This window comes from Scomber scombrus, chromosome 15 (assembly GCF_963691925.1).
Source record: "Scomber scombrus chromosome 15, fScoSco1.1, whole genome shotgun sequence".
Lineage (NCBI taxonomy): Eukaryota > Metazoa > Chordata > Actinopteri > Scombriformes > Scombridae > Scomber > Scomber scombrus.
In genome coordinates this window covers 26,612,383-26,636,140 of record NC_084984.1, presented here as the reverse complement: position 1 = coordinate 26,636,140, position 23,758 = coordinate 26,612,383, and the positions used below count along the sequence as shown (strand labels likewise).

The window sequence follows — 23,758 nt, the reverse complement described above, 5'->3', positions numbered from 1 at the left end:
TAGACAAAACACAAATAAAAGACAAATTGGAAAACACAAGATTAACTTCTACCAGAGTAGGTAGGTACCTGCTATTAACAAGGATTGTCACTGATTGGATGCAACCCTGTTGACAAGGAAGGTTGCTGATTGGATAGATGCACTGTCCATTTTTCCCCCAAATCTCTTTATTATCTATTTGTAAAGATAATAACCTTCACTTACAAAGTAGAGTAACAAACAGGTTTGAAGTAAATAAGACCATTTACTTGACCCTAGTCGCTTCCGACCTCTTACAGGATTAGGGTCCCTATAACCCACCCACCAAACATCTGCACTCACAGCACACACGTGCACACATGCCAGATCAGGCATTCTTTAAGAGTTTCCCTCAGGACCTTCTACAAAATCTGGCATCCCTTCTTAGCTCATATCGACACATTGGATATGAAGGAAGAAACTGATGATAACTGAGCACTGAGCTTACTGTCCATCTTTTTAACATGATATGATATGTATTTTTCAAGAAACAGAAATTGAAAACTTGTGCAAACATATAGAATATATAGAAATATTGAATGTAGATGGTGAATGGACTGTACTTATATAGCACTTTTCTGGTCGTTATGACCATTCAAATCGCTTTTACACTACATGTCACATTCACCCATTCACAGACAGGTGGCAGGGGCTACCAGGCAACCTGCTCATCAGGAGGAAACTAACCATCCATACACATTCATACATCGTTGGCGCAGCAACGGACGGAATTTTGGGTCAAGTATCTTGCCCAAGGACACATCGACATGTGGACTGGAGGAGCCGAGAAATGGAACCGCCAATCTTCCAATCGGTGGACGACTACTCTACCTCCTGAGTCACAGCTGCCCCAGCTGTGACAGCTTGTTATCTTATGTGATACTACCAATTAGTCACTAATTACAAACTGTCCATTCGAGACAGCTTCATTAGCATAATTAAATCACCTTAAACCTAGTCAATTATTTATAGTCAAGAGAAGAATGAGATCGGATCACAAACATGCCTTGAATGGTAATTCACTTCGGATCTGTCACATGCAGAGTGTTAAAGGGGAGATCAATGTGAAAGCTATAGCAAACTTACTTTATACCAGCTATAGAGTAGTGTAGTGTAGATGACCATCGGGTTAGAGCACAGATTATAAACCCTAACCCTGGCATGTGCAGCTGCGGCTCAGGAGGTCGAAATTGGGTCGTCCACTAATCAGGATCGGTGGTTTGATTCTTGGCTTCTTTGATCCACATGTTGATGTGCCCAAGTTGCTCCCGATGGCCGAGTCAACGGTGGGTGAATGTGACATATAGTGTAAAAGCGCTTTGAGTGGTCAAAAGACTAGAAAAGCACTATAAGTATATAAGTACAGTCCATTTACCATGTGTGTCAGCTTAGCCGTGTTAATTGGTTAGATTCAAAAGACAGACACACGAGTCCACCAATCACACACTGGGAGATCCAGACAAGTGGTCTTCTGAGCCTATTATCTCTGGCTGTGAGTCACATACTGTACGATCTGGTGAGATACGTGGATCCACAGGGGAGTCTATGAACCATATTTCTGCGTTGTATTATCACACAGATATTAATAGAAACATTGCATAGAATATGGTCCAGATGTCTAAAGTCCCTTTCACACATGAACTGCAACCCTTACATTTTCCCGTCATTACCTGGAGGAGCTGTATGTGTGAACGCAAAAGTCTGAGTCAGTTGGACAGAAGATTATACAGACTCTTCGCTGCCAGCTCAATACAATAAATTCCATATAATGTCCAATTTATCCTTTGTGTGAATACAACAGTTAATTCTCTGGAAAATGGTTTGGACGCTCCACTGTGAGGACTTCCTGTGATTTCTCATAAATATAGCTGTTTTATTTGAGGTGAAAAGCTTAAATGAAAGCTGAATTTCAATCAGAATAGAATAGAATAATATCGTCATCAGTGTGGGAGGGCGGTAGAATTCAGAAGTGTTACAGCTCTGTGGTAGAAGGAGTTTTTTTAGTCTTGGTGTGCGTACCCTCAGTGTTCTGTAGCGCCTTCCTGAGGGCAGGGGGGCAAAGAAGCAGTGTCCAGGGTGTGTGCTGTCTCTGATAATGCTCTTAACCTTCTGGATGCAGCAGGTCTGGTAGATGTCCTCTAATCTGGGGATAGTGTACTTTATGCTTTATGTCCTGTCTTCTGCATCCTCACTCAAACCAAACTGAGTATTTCCAGTAGGTGAGAACATGTCTGACGCAGACAACCTGTGCTACATCTGTGAAAGGACAACTCTTAATTATGTCCTGACCTGATTCTCTGCACATTGTCTGGAGTTTATATGTGAAAACAGCTTATGAACTTTAAAATCATTACTGTGATTTCCTAGTAAATTACTGGCTTATAATTGCAATACATTCACAGTGGTATACTGTAATTATTTTATAGTAATTTACATGAAAATCATAGTAATGTATTGTGTTTCTACAGTAAACCAGACACAATATTACTATGAAAATACAGTATTTTAATGAAACATTGTTTTTTAAACCAGATGAAGAGGAAGATGAAGGTCCCCATTTTTCTCTTGCAGATGAATGTTGGCCTGATGATTGCTCAGAAGGGCTGTATGAGGTCACAACATGGGAAAACCTTTTTCTTAACAACTTACCCTGACCCTGACCACAACAAACAGTCGAATGATGTAACCTTCATCCTCCTGTATCTGGATGGATCTAAAATCATCAATATGGCTGGGACCTTTTTATTTTAGTAGAACATTTGGCAGAAATAGGAAAACCATATCAACAAATGAATCTGCTCTAAGAGGACTCATATGCCTATTTGCTTCACAAAAACTAGTCAATCATATAAAAAACACAGCATCCAAGAAACTATTGAGTGCAAAGCTATTTTTGCTCTGCAGGTATATGTTAATGTTGCTGCAGCAGAGATGTGCTTTTTTTTTTTGATTACATCAGGATTTTATTAATAGCTCACCATGGTGTTTTCTGCATTCACGTTCACACTCAGTGTACGCCAGTGGGGAGGATGTTGATGCATAAAAAAACGACTTTCTTAATACTTCTTTTTCTCAAGAAGTCAGACCTTGAGCCAAAAATCAACTGCTTCGGGCACAGAGTGTCAAAGCTGCTTTATAATCAGCACTTTCTCCTGGATTGAGCTTCCTTTTCTTAATGTTAATCATGGACTGACTACAGTCGAGCTGTGATTCAAAGCAGGCTTGATTTGTTTTGTGTTTTGCAGTTGGAGACATTTCTGACTCTGACACTGAGATTGTGATGAAAAAATCCACGGAGTTTGATCCAGCTGACACACTGCTGAGTGCAATTTAAAACATATTTTGGTCATAGTTTTAGAGACATTTTTTGTGGTATTAAGTAATATGTCATGTGTGATTTTTATTATTATTATTTTGTCTTATTACAGGCATTTGAAACTTGTGTCAGCAGGCTTTATACGTGTGTAGACTTTTATTATTTTGATTATGAATCTACCATTGACCATCCTGCCAGTTCTTGCGTGTTTAGTAATAACACTTAGCTAAGTCAGTTGTACAAATTGTGATTATTGGAATATGTAGATTGCATTGAGAGGTCACCAATATATTGTGATTAGACCCTTGCAACTTTCTGCTGCGCTGTGCTGCTTTTCACATATATATGTATATATTTCAATCAGGAGAGACAAATGAATAGAGGAAAGAATAATGATTATTATTTGAATAGAAATAGCAGTCATAGTTTTTTGGCACGTGGACACCTCAAGGATATCATCCCTGAGTAGCCACGAGATAGATCCCCCCCCCCCACAGACAGCGGTGGGTGGTGGCTGATGACTTTGGATGAGACTGCTGATCATGCAGAGACTGGGCACAGATGGTGGAGGAGGAGGGATGCAGGTAACAGCTGTATGCCAGACCACAGCAGAGAGAGAGAGACATATTTAAAAGGACAGCAACCAGACGATAAGCTGACAATGAAAGTGTGTTGCTGTGTTATTGGATAGACGTGATCTGCAGGTGACAACTAAAAACTCAAACCGGCATTGACAGTTAGGAAATAAGTGAGCATGCGTGAGAGATGAGCAACAAAACTACTATATATGATTTATACCCTCTCAGGAATTGTCTTGGGGGACCAATTACCAATTACTGAAGTACAAGAAGTAATTAACTATTTATCTACTGTACTATCATCATAGGTTACTGGCAGCTACTTGGTCATGTGTCAGTCACGACTGAGCCGGCTCCTCTAGGTGAACGATGGGAGCTGGCTCCCATCCAAAAGCTGCTTTTTTTTTTTTCTTCTTTTCTAAAAAAATTGGAACATTTCACCTTGCTTAAAATCTAAGGAGAAAGGCACACATGCAACATTTAAAGTAGGCTACAGGGCATATCTGATATCTGCTGCCAATAGACTCAGATTGGAATGATAAATTGTTTTGGATATTTTTTATTTATCTAATTTACAACATACAATATTAAAGGCAAATACTGACAGAGCAAAGCCGCAAGCGCAAGATGAAATTTGATCCCATCGAATTAGAGTTTCTAGTGGAAGACGTTAACAAACATATTGAGTTGTAGTAAAAAAAAAAATATTACTAGAAAAAAAACACCATATGGGAGAGTATTCGTGACAAATTCAATGCTGTTAGTAAAACCAAAAATATTCCACTCCAGAAATATTAACACGGGTGGAAAAACTCCATCCTGTGTGTATTCTGTCATCGTGCCTCCGTCTCCTCGTCTCCACAGTAACAGCCGGTTAATACCTGCCCTTCAAATGTATTATTTATAGACGCAGTTACCGTCAGCTAAATGACTTCAGGTTTGGTAAATCACAATGTGTGTGCTAAATAACATATTGGCATTTTCTCCTCCCTGTATTTTGCTCACTGGGGTTAAAACGCCCCATATTACATATTCATTATGACAAATGTACTAAAAGGACATCGCGTATTGTTTTGCACATTTGAAAGATGCAAACCTCAGTGCGCTGCGTTAGTACATCAGCTGTCATATTTTTTTGCGGGTGATGTCAAGTTTACTCACGTTTTTACACACGCAAACCTTTAGTCAATCAGTCCTTTTGTGTCTTCCTTTATGTCGGTCTACCCTAAAGACAATCTTACACTGTTTCACTGTTAACACAGTTTGATGCTGCTGTTTTGCACACTGTAATTTATTCTTTCTTTGTTATATTTTCCATTTTTCAAAAAACAAGCACTTATTCTACCAATTCCTGTCAGTTTTTTACAGCCCTATGGTCATGAAGGAAAATATTATGCCAGCTACTTTAGTCAATGCTACATACAACATGTAGACAAGCCAGAAATAAGCTGTATTCCATAATACCTGACCTATAAGAGTGGGCTGCAGTAGTCCATATTTCTATATTAGTCTATATTTTTAGCCCAGCTGTTTTCTTGAGAGTAATGTATAATTCCGAGGCTGACTTCCAATCATATGGCTGCTGTAATCCACTTTGTTCCACAGCATGTTGTAGATAATCCTCAATGTCGCCACATGAATAAACAGTTTGCCTCGACCCAGGAAGCCTATTTAGTTCCCCTAGTCTTCAACAGCCAATCCACGGTCTCTTGAACCAAACCTGCACAGTGAGACAATTACATAATTCAACATGAGAAGAAAAACAAGCCCCTTAAGATTTTAAAAATGCAGTTTTAAAAATGTGATGTTTGCTCGTTAATATACAGAAATGTGAAAGTAAACACAGTAAACTGGCCTGTAAATTAAATTAAAGGCTATAATTTTCCTACACGATACAACACTGCATTTTTATAAGGATGTATATGGTCAATTCATTCTGAGATGATATGGATTACCTTTGAGGCAACAGGACAGGATGCATGTCTTGGAGGGTCGAATCCTGGGCTTGTTCCAGAGGTCGGTACATTTATCAAGGTCTCTACTGGAGCAGAATCTCAGTAATTACTGGTATTCATGGCTGCCATTGAAGTATCCTGGGGCCTCATGTACATAGGGTGCGTACGTTCTTTTTCACGGCAAAGTTCAGATGTATCAAGAGTGAAATGACCGTGGAAATGTGCGGTGCCTCACGCCAACTTCATGGCTGGCGTACGCACGTTTCTAAAGCTGTTGATCCTTTGGCGACACTTAGAGGTGATGCTGGGAAACTGTTATAATAAATAAATGTGAAAACAATTAGTCATCAGACTGAGTGATGTGCACATCAGAGACACATGAAACATGCATAATTCACTTATTCACCAATGTATTTATTGATTCACTGATATTTGTAAGGACGCCTATCAGTTGATCTAGGCCATAGGTGTCAAACTCTGGCCCGCGGGCCAATTATGGCCCGCAGTGTAATTATATTTGGCCCGCGAGGCAATTTCAAATTAATATTAGAGCTGGCCCGCCGGTATTATACGGCGGCAGCGCTGTAACACCGCATTCATCGCTTGTACTACAAATCCCATAATGCTCTGCTGTTGCTTTGGCGCCCATACGTCCGTTCATGACTCCGCCTCATGCCCATATAAGTAGAATCCGTGTTCATTTTTTCCCAGAATGCACCTGAAATTTTCAAGATGGCGCTGCCTAGATTCGATACTATTGGCTTCCGAGCAGCAGTCCACAAACCAATGGGTGACGTCACGGATGTTACGTCCATTTCTTATATACAGTCTATGTGCACACCCCGCATCTCCGTGCCTCTCCCCCACACTGCGACCTCAAACGACAGCTGTCACTGTGTGACCCTACCAACAAATGGCGAAAAGAAAGGCAGAAAATAGAACTTTTCTGGACAGGTGGGAGACAGAATATCTGTTTACATGTATACAAGACAGACCTGTTTGTCTTGTTTGTGGAGCCAACGTGTCAGTAACTAAGGAGTACAATATTAGACGACACTATGAAACCAAACACCAGGACAAATATAAGGACCTGGACACGACTCAAAGGAGCCAGAAAGTAAAGGAGATGAAAAGAGGTTTGGTTTCACAACAGAAAATGTTCACAAAAGCCACAACACAAAGTGAGGCTGCTGTAAAGGCAAGTTATATCGTGGCACAAGAAATCGCCAAATCAGCCCGACCCTTTAATGAGGGAGAGTTTGTAAAAAAGTGCATGATGAAGGTTTGTGACCAAGTGTGCCCAGAGAAAAAGCAAGCCTTTGCAAACGTAAGCCTGAGCAGAAACACAATAGCTGACCGCACATGCGAGCTTGCCACCAATCTGCATGTCCAGTTGATGGAGAAGGGAAAAGATTTTGTTTGTTTTTCCCTTGCTGTGGATGAGAGCACTGACGCGTCTGATACTGCGCAGCTGTCTGTCTTCGTCCGCGGCGTGGACTCAAATCTGTGTGTTACGGAGGAGCTTTTGGGATTTAAACCAATGCATGGCACAACCACAGGGAAAGAAATCTTTGAGGAGGTTTGCAAATGTGTAACTGAAATAAACCTTCCGTGGAATAAACTTGTGGGATTAACCACTGATGGTGCGCCAGCCATGAGTGGTAAAAGGAATGGACTGGTGGGCAGGATTCGTGAAAAGATGCGCGAAGAGAACTGTGCAGGTGAATTATCTGTTTATCACTGCATCTTACATCAAGAATCCCTGTGTGGTAAAGCGCTGAAGATGGAGGATGTTATGTCCACAGTAACACAAGTTGTTAACTTCATAAGAGCCAAAGGTCTCAATCACCGCCAGTTTAAGTCTTTTCTGGAAGAGTGTGATTCAGAATACACAGATGTGCCGTATCACACAGAGGTGAGATGGCTAAGCCGCGGAAAAGTGCTGAACAGATTTTTCGAACTGCGTGAAGAAATATGCCAGTTTCTGGAAAGCAAAGGGAAGGACACAGCAGAGCTCCGGGAGCAAAAGTTTCTGTGTGAGCTGGCCTTTCTGTGTGACATCTCAAGCCACCTCGATGTGCTGAACCTGCAGCTGCAGGGGCGGGGACGCATCATCACAGATATGTATGCGTCAGTGAGAGCTTTTAAAATGAAGATGTGCCTGTGGGAGAATCAGATGCTACAAGCAATCTTTGGCCATTTCCCCTGCTGCCAAACCATAAAAACGCAGATCTCTATCGCCGTGTGCGCACAGTTTGCTGAAAAACTCAGTGCGCTCGGCGCTGAGTTTAGCCGGCGGTTTGGCGACTTTGATGTCCAGAAACTTAGATTTGAACTGCTTAGTAATCCCTTCGCAGTTGATGTGGAAAAAGCACCAACCAACCTCCAAATGGAGCTGATTGAACTCCAGTGTGATGAAACGCTGAAGTCAAAGTTTGATGCTGTTGGGGCCGCACAGTTTCCACAGTTCATCCCTGACACGATGCCTCAGCTTCGCACTGAAGTTGCTCAATTGCTCTCCATGTTTGGTAGCACTTACCTATGTGAGCAATTTTTTTCCTCAATGAAGATGACGAAAACTTCTCACAGGAGACGTCTGACTGACGAACACCTTTTTTCGATAATGACGGTTTCCTCAGCTCAAACCCTAAGCCCCGACATTGATGAACTGGCATCCAAGAAAAGATGCCAGGTATCTGGCTTGGCCGCATCAGAGTAGATCAGTGTGTAGCAAAATGAGCAATAAATACATTTTCTATGCACTTTTTCTTGCTACTCCAAGGCCTGAATGGTTGATTTATTCATAGTTGTTATGTTATTTTATTTTCAAATTTATTAGCCTGTGTAAGAAGCTAATTTTGACATTTACCTCAGAAGGCTGCAAACAGAAAGGAGGCATTCAATTTTTATTTAAATTGTATTTAATATGCCATTGATATGTTTTATTATTATTATTATTACTATTATTACTATTATTGTTACTATTAGTATTATTAGTGTTATTATCAACTTGATTTTGCACGCCTGCACTTTTAAGTTATATAAGCCTTGCTTGTTCAATATTCATTGTAAAATCAAAACTTGTTTGATTCCATATTAAAAGGTTCATTTGTTCAACCTTGGCCCGCGGCTTTGTTCAATTTAAAATTTTGGCCCACTGTGAATTTGAGTTTGACACCCCTGATCTAGGCGATCATTTATGGCGCCTATTGCTCTGACTATGTCTTGTTGTGGCATTCACACGCTTCACATCCACCTTGATGTCAGACCACTTCTTTTTTAATTCAGCGTGTGTGCGCTTCTCTGACCCCCCAGCATTGACAGCCGCGCACACACTCTCCCACTCACTACTCTTACGTTTGCTGTTGATGCCAGAGGACAGCGTGCCAAAGATTACATTTTTGCGCACCTCCACTTGAGTGAGAAGCGTCTCCAACTCGCTTTCTGTGAAGTTCTTCTTTTTTCCCGTCTTACTCATTCTTTTGTTTCATTTTTCTGATCGTGCAGAGAGGGGAATCACAGGTGCAGGGCCCATTTAAATATGATTTGCGTATTTAAATGGGGGCGTGGACAGGGAGGGGTCGGGTACGCCAACATGTGCGCACAATTCCACGTTGATTGGGATGTACAACGGAAATGTGTTTGGATTCATGCGTACGCACAGATTCATACATCTGGATGTTTTTGTGCGTACAACGTTTTCTGGATTTGAGCGTACACCATGAAATCCACGCACGTCTTTGTACATGAGGCCCCAGGTCTCCAAACAGGTCCATCCAAAACTGAGCCCCAAGTATAGATTAAATGCAAAGTTGCTTATTTTACACATGATCAAAAAAACTATGATTGAATGACTTATAACTACAAGTACTGTACTATAAAAAAGTATCAATGTTGCTGTTGCCAAAACTAGTAAAATAAATCTCATTGTGTGAATTCATACATGGCCTTTCATTAATGCACAAGTGGATATGACTTTTCATTGATGAGGGCCGATCCACTGCAGGAACTTCTGGGTAATCTTAAGGGGGAGTGACCATTGGTGCGTCTCCATAGCAGGAGCCGCCACCTGAAGAACAATCTCCTGGAACTTTTACGGTTGCAAAACGAGTCCCTGCCTCGAGGTATGTACTCCGCGCGGCCCAAAAAAATCCTGGATGGGGCTTGAAGTTGATTCGGTGCTGATTGGGTATACTCACATCGCCTCTGTGACGTCACGGTCAAAAACTGTCGCACAACGATTTCTCGACGATCAAAAGTGTTGTAGAATGATTACATAATCTCCAGAGTCTGTCACGGTCCTGCTCTGCAATGGAGACCCAACGGTTGAGAAGACCGAATGAGAGGAAGTTCCTGTAAAGTTCCCACCTCCTAAATTCTACCTGGAACTTCTTTAATGGATACTGGACTATAGTGTCATGGTTCTGTCTCTAACTCAAGAGACTCTTCATTTACCTTAGTTGCTATTGTTCATCAAATGCCTTCAAATTCCCTTTTACTTTGAACACTGGACTGTGTGAGAGAGGGCTTATTTTGATTTAGATTTTTTGGAAAGGCTGAATTATTACTTAGGTTGCCTTTTTATTTATTGCTCTGTTCTCTGTGTCTTCCTAGTGTTTTTTTTCTCCTCTGCCTCCCTCCACATTTGTTCTTCAGTAGCCCTGCCCTGCTTACAGTCAATCACTCTCAGCCTGCACATGCCTAGTCACCTGTTCCCCATCCCCTCATTAGTTCAGTTAGTATTTAAATCTTGGTTTGCAGTTCAGTCTTTGTTGGATCCTTTGTTCTGCTCCTGGTCTGTGTATTCAGTCTCTTTCTATATTCTGTTTTGTTCCGGTCAGCAAGTTTTGGGGGGTTTTTTTGCCAACGATTCCAAGAATAAAGATCTTTTTTTCTTTAGCTGTGTTTTTGCTTTCGATCTCTGCATTTGGGTTCACCTGCTCTGCTATTTATGACAGAGACCTTGCATTGTGCAACCTATGAAAGAATATTCTAGCCCCATGAAGTCAACCACATTTTAAAACAGTATACATTCATTATTCATCAATATAGCCAACTATGAATGTAGGGCCTGCAGTTTCCCAAGTTACAAAACAGTGGTAACCACTTATACTGAACACAGGCATCAATGGTCAAGTTTGTGAGATGAGTTTTCCAGGTGGTGCAGAGTCGTCGTGACGGAAACAGTGTTTGAAACAGTCAATAAAATCCAGTAAAAAGCAAACCTGTCAACTTCATTACGTAAATTAGATGATAATCTGCATAAGGGATAAAGAAAAAAGAGTAGGTTATGATAATCATCCACTGAATCCGTTTGACGAGGACTGATATGATCACCAGTATTGGGGAGTAACTAGGTTCATGTAACAGTGTTACATAATTTAATTACAAAATAAATGTTGATGATTACAAAGGAGGTTAAAGTTGAAATCAGACCTTGAAGTTTTTGCTCAGGAGGGTTTTTTCCCCATATTTTTTAATATTAAACATGTTACTGAACACATATATTGCTGTTTTTAAGTCCTTGAAAATAATATTTTGTTATATTTTCGAAATAAATCATGACATGGACCTTATTTGAAATACATGGGCTTAAATGGTATAGTACCAATTAAGCTCATGCCAGACTTTTGACTTTTTTCATCAAATATCTTTATTTTATATTCCAAAATCTACATCAATGAGAGATAAATGTTGCTTTATAAGAAATGATCTCTCTTATAAATCATGTCAGTATCCATGAAAAACAGCTGATTTTGGTGCTTAATGGGAACACTTACCCTAACAGCTGAAAACATTGGTTAGAACATTAGAAAAAAAAAGTTATCACATGTAATAAGTTACATTACTTTGATTAAGTCAGTGAAATAGTTTCATTACTTATGACATTTTAAATAGAGTAACTAGTAATCTGTAACCTATTACATTTCCAAAGTAACCTTCCCAACCCTGATGATCACTGTATTTTTAAAACATGCACCTGATTTCCTTTTCTGAAGAAGGAGCCATGCTGTTTCCCTACTGATAAACAATACATTGATAGAACAGCATAGTAATCAGTATGCTCATGGTGGAAAGTGCATGTATTACTGTCCACTTTCTGTTCCCAAGTCAGTTCTTAATTTTATTTGGATCACACCAACAGTCTTTACCAGTTAATATAATTGTGAACGATGACAGGTGGGTTGTTGTTTGTAGTCCCACAAACAAGCCGTCATTGTAGTCATCTACATGCCAGTTTGGACCCATGGAGTGATATATATACGTCTCATAAACATCCAGCATGTTCTAAAATCCGTCCCTCATGGATTTAGTTGTAACAATCTCAACACTAAATCACACTAAGTCAATAAAACATAAATGACAAAAAGACAAACTAAATAAAAATAGAAAAGTAGAATAAAAATAGGAATTTAGGCAATACATGTGCAAATTAAATGTAAAATAACATAACTAAAACAAAAGGAGCTTCAAGGCACATGGCCTCATCATAACGTGTGGTGGCCCGCATCCCAGGCCTGTATGTCCCCCAACATCTCACATCCTCTCAACTCCACAGGGTTAACACAGAGAGCATATAGCAGTCCTGCCAGTCAGTCCCGTTGGCTATGTCTACTTTGCCTCAGATGTAGTCGAACCACAGCAAAGTCCCTGACATCCTCGACGGGGTCAAGAATGTCCCCTGCTGTTAGGCAGATGTTGTGCATCACTGCACAGGTGGTGGTGACTGAAGGTACAAAGGTGTGGTTGACCTCCTGAGCTCTGAAGAACAGCAATCTCTAACATGTGTTCAATACACCAGAGGCCTGCTGTATAGTGGAACAGGCATTAACATGATGGTGGTTGAAGCAGCTATGCACAGTTCCTTGTAGTAATTGTCTTTATGGGGTGATGATGGCCACAGGCATTTTCAGTGTAGCTAGCCACAATCATACATAATAAAATACCCTACATAGTTAAAAACCAAAAATTAATATAATAGTTATTTTTGGATTTTGATGTATTAAGATGTTACCTTAGTCGGAGCTGAGTGAGGATACAAAACCTCTTTGAATACCCTGCTGTTCTACAGGATAAAATGTAAAACAATTTTCTGTGCCATTTTTACCATCTGGACCAAGTCCTTCTGGTTCTCAGAGGTGCAGCTGGAATACTAAACCATGGCACAGTGGCAGAGGAAACTCTCTATGGTGCTTATGTAAATGTTTATGAGGAGCTGAGAGGGAGGTTTGAGTTTTTCTAGCAAGAAAAGCCTCTGTTGAGCTTCCCTCACCAGGTGGGAGGTGTGAGGGGACTATGACACATCTTTTGTTGTATGGAATCCCAGGAATTTGACACTCTTCACTTGCTTATCATTTATGTGGAGAGGGGGGTGTGTGGTTTTACTGGATCTCTACAATGATCTCCTTGGTTTCTGTGGTGTTCAGGACCAAATTATTGTCCGATGGAGAATGAATCCTCTGCAGATCTGTGTCGTCGATAAGCAAACTGGTCCAGATCATTGGGGTGCTGGCCTTGATGTGAGATAGTACAAGCCTCCCGAAGGACTTCATCGCAACAGGTGTGGCTATGGAGGGGGAAACAAAACCAATGAATCAATATATTGATTCATAAAGCTGCTGTCCCTCAGCTCCCCAGGAGCTACAGCTGACAGTCTGTGCTGAATAAATATAACAGACCTTAATTTGCATTGCTTTGCAGTTTTAACAATGGAAGAACCCAGAGTATTAAGGCTAAATGACTCAAATAGAGTGAACAGATTAGCTAGTAGGATACAGAAAAGCAGCATGGAAATGGAAACACAAATGGAAAAGGGAATTGCCCTTTTTAAATGTTTGATTAAAGGTTGAATTCTTAATTATTTGTTTTTAAAAATGCATTTTTAAATTGATTTTGAAATTCAAACATTTATTTGGGGATTCATTAATGTATATTTAAATTATGCTTTCAACACTTAAGTTGTTTTTTTAAAATTCCATTTAATACCTTTTTTAATTGTACAGTTAGTAATTAAAAACCTCTTTAGTCTTTCAGTCGCCTTTGTGCTAGATAAAACATTTGACACAAAACAAAAACTAAGAAATAATAAAGTGATACCAAATGTTACACACAAAAAAATAAAACAGTACATATGTCGCTTACAACTTATGATGGGAGATGGCCAATTAAGACAATGTACAACAGTTAGTTATGAAAGGACAAATGAGCAAATAGTTTTGGATGCAGTCTAATATACAATGTCAGCATAATTCAATTAGTAAAATTAGTTGTGATGACAGCTTTTTTTAACAAAAGAAAAATTCCTCAATTTCTAGATCAGTAAAGAACACCAATACCGAAGTTCGCTTTCTTCACAATGTAATTAATATGGCATTGAAATGAAAGTTCAGCACTGGCCCATAAATCAACTCTTTGCAGTGCTGTACCATCAAGGCAGGTGGTTATATGAATAAGATTTAGATTTAGTGAGACATTAAAATTAGATTAGAAAAACGAGTAGCGGTTGACCAGTTTGAAAGTCTTTGATGAGTCAATGAAAATTGCACCTAAAATAAGATAAAAGGTACTTTATTAATCCCTTGGAGGGGAAATTGAATGTCACCTTCTCACAAAAACAGCCAACATACAGCAAGGAAACATAAAGACTCAGGCAGTACAAGTTAAGTGCAAAGCACCGCATCAACATCATTACTATCATGAAATGACGACAATGCAGTAAGTAAAAGAGGCCACGGCAGCAATAGTTCCTCAGTGGCTGGGAATGCAACAGGAACTGCTGGTGGGAACAAGTCCTGTGGAGAAAGAGTGGGTTAAGAAGTGGAGAGGGTGGTGTAGGTTTTGAGGTAGCTTGCAGAGGAGTGGAAAATAGTCTGTAGTGTGAGGAAGAGACCATGTTTTTTTTCAGCCAGGGGTGGCGCTGTAGCTGCCGCAGGTTGCCACGCTCTGCAGGATTTTTGTTCAGATACAGCTGCAAGAAGTTCAGGCAGTCTGGAACAAAGTAGAAGTAGAAAATATATTAAAGACAATGGCTGCTGAAGTGATCAACTGATAACTAATTGATAGACTTGTGTCTGTCAGCTTGTTTTAGAATATAAACATCTGACATGGATGTCAACACGAACTCAATGTATGTGTGTGTTATGTTACAATCACAGACTCTTTAATTCATCTGTGCTGAGAATGATTTTGTTTGGTCAGAAGATAGTTCATTAAGTTAGACTTACGCCAGGTACAGACCGGGCGTACGACAAAGAGGTAACTGAAAGTTCTTCTGATATCTCACTGAATAGGAGTGAACATCTGAAGATAACAGAAAGAACTTTTGAAAAGTGTCTGGAATGTCTTGTTTGTAATTAATGAATTTAAACATAAACAGAAATGTTTGCAGTTTATTAATAGAAAAAACTGACAAAATGGGTTGCAGCTAAGTGCCCAGGTGAACAGGGTTAACTGATGAGGTGGGTGTGGCTTACTGGCAGGAGTGGAGCAGAGGTGGGGGGAGTGGAAATTTACCAGAGTTGCAGGAAAAGAGCAGAACTGTGACAACCTTAGCTTTCTGCTCCCCAAGAGTGCCTCCTTTTATATCAAGGTACTCCTTGAATTCCAAAGAGGGAGCTGGTCTTTCGATGACCAAGATGAGGTCATGGTCCACGTAGTACCAGTCTAAGAGGGAGAGAGCAGCACATTTCCTGGCTGACTCTGATCCACCTGCAGCTCTCTGCATAAGGGCCACTTCTATCAGGATCTTAAACACCTGAGATAGCCAAATAAAAACTGGATTGGTTGTTGTCCACATCCATGATAAAAGAAGATCAACATTAAGATGATCAGAGATCAGTTTACTTACGTTCATTTGATGTACCACATGTGGTCCTTGAACGTGTTTGATAGTTACCTATAAGACAAAAACACAAGTACTTTATTTTTTACAAATTTACACTTCCTGAGGATGTGGGGAATGATTCATTGTGTGTATGTGCACTGGGCACATACACACAAAAAATACTTGGCCTCAAAATCAGCTACACAAAGAAACACAGATATTGTGATACAGTGAATAGGCTTCAAACTATTCCTTTCAAGAAGAGCTTAAATTAAAATGGTGACACGTGTTTTACAAATCAATTGGTTTTCCTCTTAACTGGTTACCTTTGTCTGTAAACGTTGGGCCTCTGTTCCAATCACGGCGAGAAAACGTAGCTAACGTAGCTGACTTCGCGAATGCCTGAATGTACTTCCATATATATCCCATGATCTCTTGCTCCACCTGGTTAATCCAAGCATGACGCTTCATGTTGTGAAGTACAATTGTGGGATCCGAAATACTGGTCACCATATACTGTATTCATCTCCAAATAAAAATAAATAAAAAGTCACCCGACACGGGATTTGATACAGAGGGTGTCACCAACCGCAGTGTTTAACCATTACGCCACGCAACTACACACCCATCAATTGTCACACGGTGATATAACAACTGTTGAAGTAAAAATTACGTATGCACAGCCACGACTTTCAAAACACCTCGGCCAAATTAACTTGTGACCACTGTTACTGCAATGATAGCCACCTTACAAGTCCAGCTTGTTGCACCTCTGAAAAACATGTCATAACGATCAAAGATCACGTCTGGTGAAGATAGGAAGGAAAATCGAGGAAAATCACGCATGTTTTGGACACGTTTACGTCCATGTGTTGTAAATCATGTTGGAGCAACAGTGTGTAAAAATAAAACAATTTGAAGTCGAGCGGAGTAACGTGTGGCATATAAGATATCCACACATATTGGCACACTAAGTTAAAATACTCCATGTAATTGGAGCACACTGCCCATTACAGCATGTGCAAGTGAGCAGCTGTAAGCTGCGATTTGCGCTGCGTTCTTTAGTTGGCAGTTTCAGAAAAATAGTCAGCTGAAGAATGCAGCGCAAACCATCCTTGTAATTTCAGAATATGTTCACCAATAATCAGTGATCCTTAGGTGCAATAAATTCATTATTTTTTTTATTCACACACACACACTCAGGACACAAGTAGTCTCAATCCGTGGGAGGCTTCCCCACACACCCCCAGTGGTACCACCTCTGGCATGATGTGCACTGGATCTGAAACACAAATCATCTGTTAGGATCAAAAAGTGAATGAAGTCAATTTCATGTAGCAGAGCTGTGGTTTCTTACCCAGTCAACATGCCCAATGGTTTATTGACTGTGGCAGAGGTATTTCATGGAATCTGTTAGAAAGAAATCATTTAACTCACTATTAAGTATTACTTTCTGTTAAGTATTTATGCAAAACGATCACATTCATGATTCTAATGATTAACTAATTATCAAAGCCCTTTGACGAGCTTCAGCTGCTTGAAAATAAGCTCATAATTAGAATCTGGTGTGTTAGAGTGGGGAGATACCTAAAACATGCAGGGCACTAGCTCTCCAGGAGCAGGGTTGGTGACCACTGCCGTATGAGGTGGTGTCCAGCTGGTGGGGGTGGACAACTTTCCCACACGTCCACTGTGAAACGTTGACACTTCTCCTAATAAAGGCTCTACATGAAGAAAGAGGTCAAAGTATGAAATGCTGCTTTTGTTTCTATTTAGCAGACAAGATTTTTGGCCCACTAAGAGGGATCATTCAAGATTTGCTTGTTATGTCGCAGCAGTGTTTGAATTGTGAAGTCGAGCTCTGCGTTCCCTTGGATACATCGCCTGTCAAAAATACAGATGGAGTCCTATATGTGCATGACCGTTGCAAGTGTGCCAAAGATGGGCATACAATTTTGGACAAAAGTGCACTCACCACTAGCATCCAGTGCCTCCCTTTACAAACTGCTCCAATCAACATATAATATATTGATGCGTCCAGCTACAAAGAGTGTTACAATAATCTTAATATTCTACAGAAGTCACTGTTTTTTTCCTTTTTTGTAATTTTGGGCTGTGTTTATTTAGATAGTATCTGACAAGAAACAAGGTGGGTGAGAGAGGGGAATGACCTGCAGCATAGGTCCCAGGCTGGATTCGAACCAGGGACACTGCACTTCTGTGGTATGCGCTTTAATAGGATAGGCCTCTGCCCACTTCGTAAAGTAGTCAACCATTACACATATGTACTGATTGCCACTCTCAGTGACAGTGAGCTTGAGAAGATCCATTCCCACAAGCTCAAACGGCTCCGATACCTGAAAGATACAAATGACGGGTTAACTATACTATAGTTAAAAACGTTAGTCAGAACACCCAGTCACACAAATCACCTCACCTCTATTGGGTTAGATTGGGACTTTTCTTTGAGGCTGACCCGCCTTGCCTGGCACTCTGGGCATTGACTGATCCGCCAGATGAATGGAAACAAAGTTATTCCACATGTCCTCATATCATAGTAACCACAATATTGTGCCTGAATCATAGATGCTGATAATCACATTGCCACATGGTAATCATTCAGTGGATTGTATGTGGTTAATGAGAAAATGAGGGGTACAGTGCTATATTCACTTACCCATTTTCTAGATAGATAGCCTTTTATTGTCCCATGGGGAAATTGTTTTTCACAATCTTTCAAAAACCCCACCAAACATTGAACAATATACATACACACACTGTACAAACACCACCAAACATTGAGCAACATATAAATACACACACATTGTAGAAACATCACCAGACATAAACAACCTGAACAACCAACACATGTATCACACTCAGGAAGGCTGGGTCCATATGGGGTTATTGGGGGAGGTTATTGAGATTGCAGACGGGACCAAGCTTTTGTTGAAGCGTTCCCGTCTCCATCTCAGAGTCCTGTATCTGCGACCAGACGGCAGCAGTGTGAAGTGAGGGTAGAGAGGGTCCCCCTCCATGCCTGGCCAGTAGAAGCGCTGTATAATAGCATGGTGGGTCTTGTCAATGCCACAATGGGCGCCCATTTCGCTGCAGTGTAAGTCACTGAAGACTTTGTCGGCCTCCTCTGACGACGTGACCACCTTTGTAACATGCTCCCCTCTGTTTTTCTTGGGTCTACAAATGTAGAACAGCTCTCCGTCTACAGAGGGTGAGGCTCTTGAATTGACTGAGGACCAACACTTGGGTGCTGCCAGGGATTTTGAGCCCATGAAAAGACATCAAATTGGGCCAAACCACCAGGCACAGGTCGCATCGACCATGCACAATTGCTGTGACCACACCATTCAAAACTTTAAATTACACTGTGCATGGTGGCAACTCTTGTAGTTCAACACCAACTGTGCAATATTTAGTGACTAACCTCTACAAGACATGTGGTTCAGACTATTTTGGACTCTAAATGTAATGCCACAAACAAGGACCACAATACCTTTTAATGTGTAGAGTGTAAATAAAATATTATTTTGATGTCTACTAATGATGAACGATGACAATTTACAAACATGAATTTATGTTCTAATGACCAAGGCCTCTGTCAGTCATGGTCCCTTGGAAGCATCCTAACTTTTCACCCCCTTTTGCTGCCCATGGACCAACATGTCACTGATGAACACAGTTTGGATATGTATGGGGATATTTACCTTTGAGGAGGAAATTGGAAGCTCTTCTTTTTATGACGTACCGATCCTTTTTGTTCGAGCCCTCTGGGAATTTCTTATGGATTATGTAATCCTTCATTTGTTTAGTTTTCCATCCATTGTCGTAGCTGTTCACTCATGTTCAGTTCTCTTAAATATGATTTGAGCCTTCATTGGGCCCAACCCATTATTAGGATCAAACCTTAATTACTGAAGACACACAGCTGAAAAATGTCAATGACTTATTGTGGGCCAGTGATGTGATGAATCCTTCGAAGGACGCAGCCTTCAAAGGCGACACCTTCTGAGGGACCTCCGAAGGCTGCATCATCCGTTGTTAAATGGGACGGTCTAGCCTTCGGAGTATTTCCTGGTTGCGTCACCAGATGTTCCCGCCCTTACCCTTACGTCACGATTTCTGCTGCCCAGGCCCACAGAAGTAAGAGAAAAAGAACAAGAGGAAGTGAAAGAGTAGAATTGACTGCATTAATATAAAAACCCAATACTCACATTTAAATGTGAAATCCACACCACTTGATGTCACCATATTCCCTTTTTTTGGGGGACTGAGCAGCAGCGTGCAAAGGATATGGGAGGCCGCGAAGGATAGTAGCAGTGTATCCTCCAAGAAGAGGGAAAAGAAGGCCGCATTTGAAGGAGCCTTCGAATTGGGAATGCCTTCGCGCGGCATTGTGACATAATTGGCAAATGCGTCCTTCGAAGGATGCAGCCCCTGAATTGAGACACAGCTAGTGTGTGTGTTCTGAGGTTAACTGCTTTAGAATGTGTTGATCAGAGTACTTATTATTACATCCTAGATTGAATGTGCTCAGTTCTTCTCGTATGACATCATAAGACATAATTTAAATATGAAATGGTCAGAAACAAGGAGCACATGAGATTGATCAAATAGCAAATTTAATGAAAGGTCTGAATATTGATGATGATGACCATAGATCAGTGGTTCTTAAACTTTTTCATGTCAAGGACCCTTAAATGGCAAAATATTAGACCATGGTTGCTTTTAGATGTTTTATTACTACCAGACTAGTCATTCCTGTCATTGTGTTATTTATGGATGGAATTATAGTGAAAATAAATTATTCCTCTTCCTGCTGGGGATCACCTGGAACCCCATTAGGGACTTACTTTAGCTTTAAACCAAGACTTCACACTAAATTAATGTTATACATAAACTTTTTTATGGGGATTTAAGTCCCCACAATGTGAGGAATACCAACGACACACACACACACACACAAGCACGTACGTACACGCACGCAGTTAACAACAGGCTTCTGATCAAATCAACCTTTACAGTTTGTTCCAAAGGACACACAACTCGTCAGACTGTGTGTGTGTCTGTCTGTGTGTGCACACACACCAACAATACAATTGGCTCAAGTCTGCCTAATTGTTTTTGTGTTCAATTATTTACATATTTATTTGCGCATCATTCTTTTTAGATTTTAATTTAAGTAATAATTGTTTATTCATTACTTTGATCATTTTTTAATTTTATACTTTACTTTTTTTATTCGTTTAATTGCATTCTGTTTTCCTCTTATTTGTTTTGTTTTCTGAGGAAGGGGAGCACAACACAAGGAAAGAAAGAAAGAAAGAAAAGGAGACAAAGGAATATGATAATTAAGAGATGAAATGTAATAATTAATATAGAAAGAAGGATATAATTCAGTTTTCTATTATTTTAATTGTATTATTTGTTGTTTTGATATACAAGGGAGATTTTTCTTTCCTTCCCTCATCCATCCTTGTTTCCTCCCATCTTCTCTGTCAACTTCCCTCCTTCATCTGTCTTCTCTCTCCCCCCCCCCCCCCCTCACTCTCCTCCCCTTAATCTATCTTTTTGACCACTCATCCGTTCTCTCCCTCTATCCCTACCCCCATTCTCTGTACAGAGAGCAGTCTCCACAAAGTCTCAACGCAGTTTACAGAACACTATGGAAACAAGAGAAGTGCTACTACAGAATACTTACTGGTAATAATGGTAATCACAACCACCAAAGTGCAGACAGAAGATTAAAGCACACTCAGGTTTATAGGACAGAAAGAACTGAGTTTTATTATATAAGTAAAATAAAAAGTATATTGTGAATATTTAGTCAATCAGCAAACCATTCTCAAATGCCTACAACTACCCCATAAATACACATCAAATAATAGCAAGGAGAAATAAAATCTGAATGAATAAGTGAAGCGGCATCTAACGGAACAGACTTCGCAGAAATGAAATATAATATTTATTAGTATGTTTTAATTAGTGTATAATCACCCAAAACTAATAATTGTGTTTTTGTTACCTTGAGAAATAGCCTTCTACAGTATATCTACATGGGGAACCTCTTCCACGGACGCTGCCAAACACTGCTCTAGAGAGTGGTATTCAGTTTGTTGTAATCTGCAACCTCACCACTAGATGCCCCTAAACTCTACACACTGCACCTTTTTAAACAAATAACATAAAACACATAATAATTAAAAATCGGAGAAGTGCAACAGTAGGTGCACATTCATTTGTCTACATTTAAAATAAGATGCAGTTTGGAGTTTAAAATGTTTCCTCCTCCAATTGAGTCTAATGAGACAGTGTTTTTTCCATCTGAAAGGAATTAACTAATAAGGAAGAAGTGAGGGGGCTGCAGCTTCAGCTCAGTTAGCTGTGACCTTACAAATCCTTCGGGACCACCTCAAATATATCCGTCAAAGGGTTAGGATCAATAACTGTGTTGACATGGGAGAGTGTTGAAAACCCTGTTAAGAAATCCTCCAACCTCTGACATGTTCACAACATAATGGCTGTGAGTGCCTGGTTCATGTCTGCATCTTAGGTGTCTTTCACACCTGTAGTGGTGCATTTTGCCTGGAATAAAGGGGGAATAATGATCAGTGATGGGAATAACGGCGTTATAAATAAACAGCGTTACTTTTTTCAGTAACGAGTAATCAAATTAATTACTGTTTCCCCCGTTACAACGCCGTTACCGTTACTGCCAAAAAAATGCGCCGTTACTTCTTCAGACCTCACTGAAGCGGTTTCCACCCGATGAGGCGCTTCTCTCTGTCTCTGCCAAAGAGTGGCTGCACTTAAAGGCAAAACCAAGGACAGAGTAGGACGCAAATGAGACACAATCTCCTGGAATCTGGATCGAGCGAGCAAGAGTGCGCTGTAGAGAGTGACTGCGCGCATTTGTGTGACTATCAATGCAGCGCGTGTGAGAGCAAAGCGTCCTGATATCTCTGTGTTGCTGCTTATCACCAATCCCTGACCAATCCCCCCCCCCCCCACTTATTTATTTATTTGTTTCCAGTACAATTTTTCATAGTTATATTAAGAGAAGTTTATATTGTTATTGCTTTTTTAGGAATAAAATTAAAGAAAATAACGTTTTATTTACCCGATTCACTGCTTTGTTCTCAGCAGCGAAACTCACTCTTTTCATTCACTTTCTGGTTCGCTTAACAAACGCTGCTCTCTGTCTCTTGCCCACGACCCGGGGAGGGGAAAAGGGGTCAAGTTTGAATGATGACATCAACACCGACAAATCCTGCTTAGTATACCTTTAATTTTGTATTGTTGAGCTGTTTCCATCTTGGGTTCATAAGAAAACCCATCTGTCCAGCAGAGTGAAACTAAAGCAACACAAGCTGCTAAACAGCCAATTAAGACCTCCCTCATTACATAATGGATCAATGCATTTATTTTCTAAAACTGTAGCATTCACTTATTTCACTCAGCAGTGTGTAATCATAGTGGCCTCGAAAATGATTTTTGCAGGTGAATTTTCAATGAATGTTTTCACGAGGACTCTTAGAGCATCTCATCATCTTAAGAGGATGACTTAGAGGAAAACACACAGATGAAGAGAGACGAGCGGTTTCATTTGTCTTCTCTTCAGTGAAACAGGAGTGTTGTGATTTAAAAAATGATGAAGATGGAGATGAGTATTTTGTAACTTGTGTGCTTGTGTTTTCTTTGTTTCGGGCTGCCTGTGTGTCCTGGAAAGGTTTTTAAAATACCTGGAATTGAATACACTTAAATTCAGCATTTTATGTCAGTTTGCTGATGATGTGAGAACATTCTCCTGACAGATAAATTGGACAACATATCTTGGGACTATTTACTTAATAATGTCAAAGTGCCTGAAAGCCAGGCAAACATCTCATATCAGCCAAAGTCCATCGTTCAATGTAATTAAACCCAAATGACATGTGCACAGTATTATCAACCCTTATACGACCATCTAAGATATCATACAACCTTCCTGAGTTGTCAGATGATGTGAATGCTTGCAAATCTAAAACATATAACACTCGATGTAGAGAGTACG

General features: G+C 40.2%; 1 protein-coding gene across 1 annotated transcript; it reads left to right on the top strand.

The window, feature by feature from the left end:
• Nucleotides 1-6,780: 6,780 nt before the first annotated feature.
• LOC133994966 (general transcription factor II-I repeat domain-containing protein 2-like) lies at nucleotides 6,781-8,586 on the top strand. Its single transcript, XM_062434209.1, has one exon. It carries the CDS (start codon nucleotides 6,781-6,783, stop codon nucleotides 8,584-8,586), a length of 1,806 nt encoding a protein of 601 aa, XP_062290193.1.
• The last annotated feature ends 15,172 nt before the right edge of the window (nucleotides 8,587-23,758 follow it).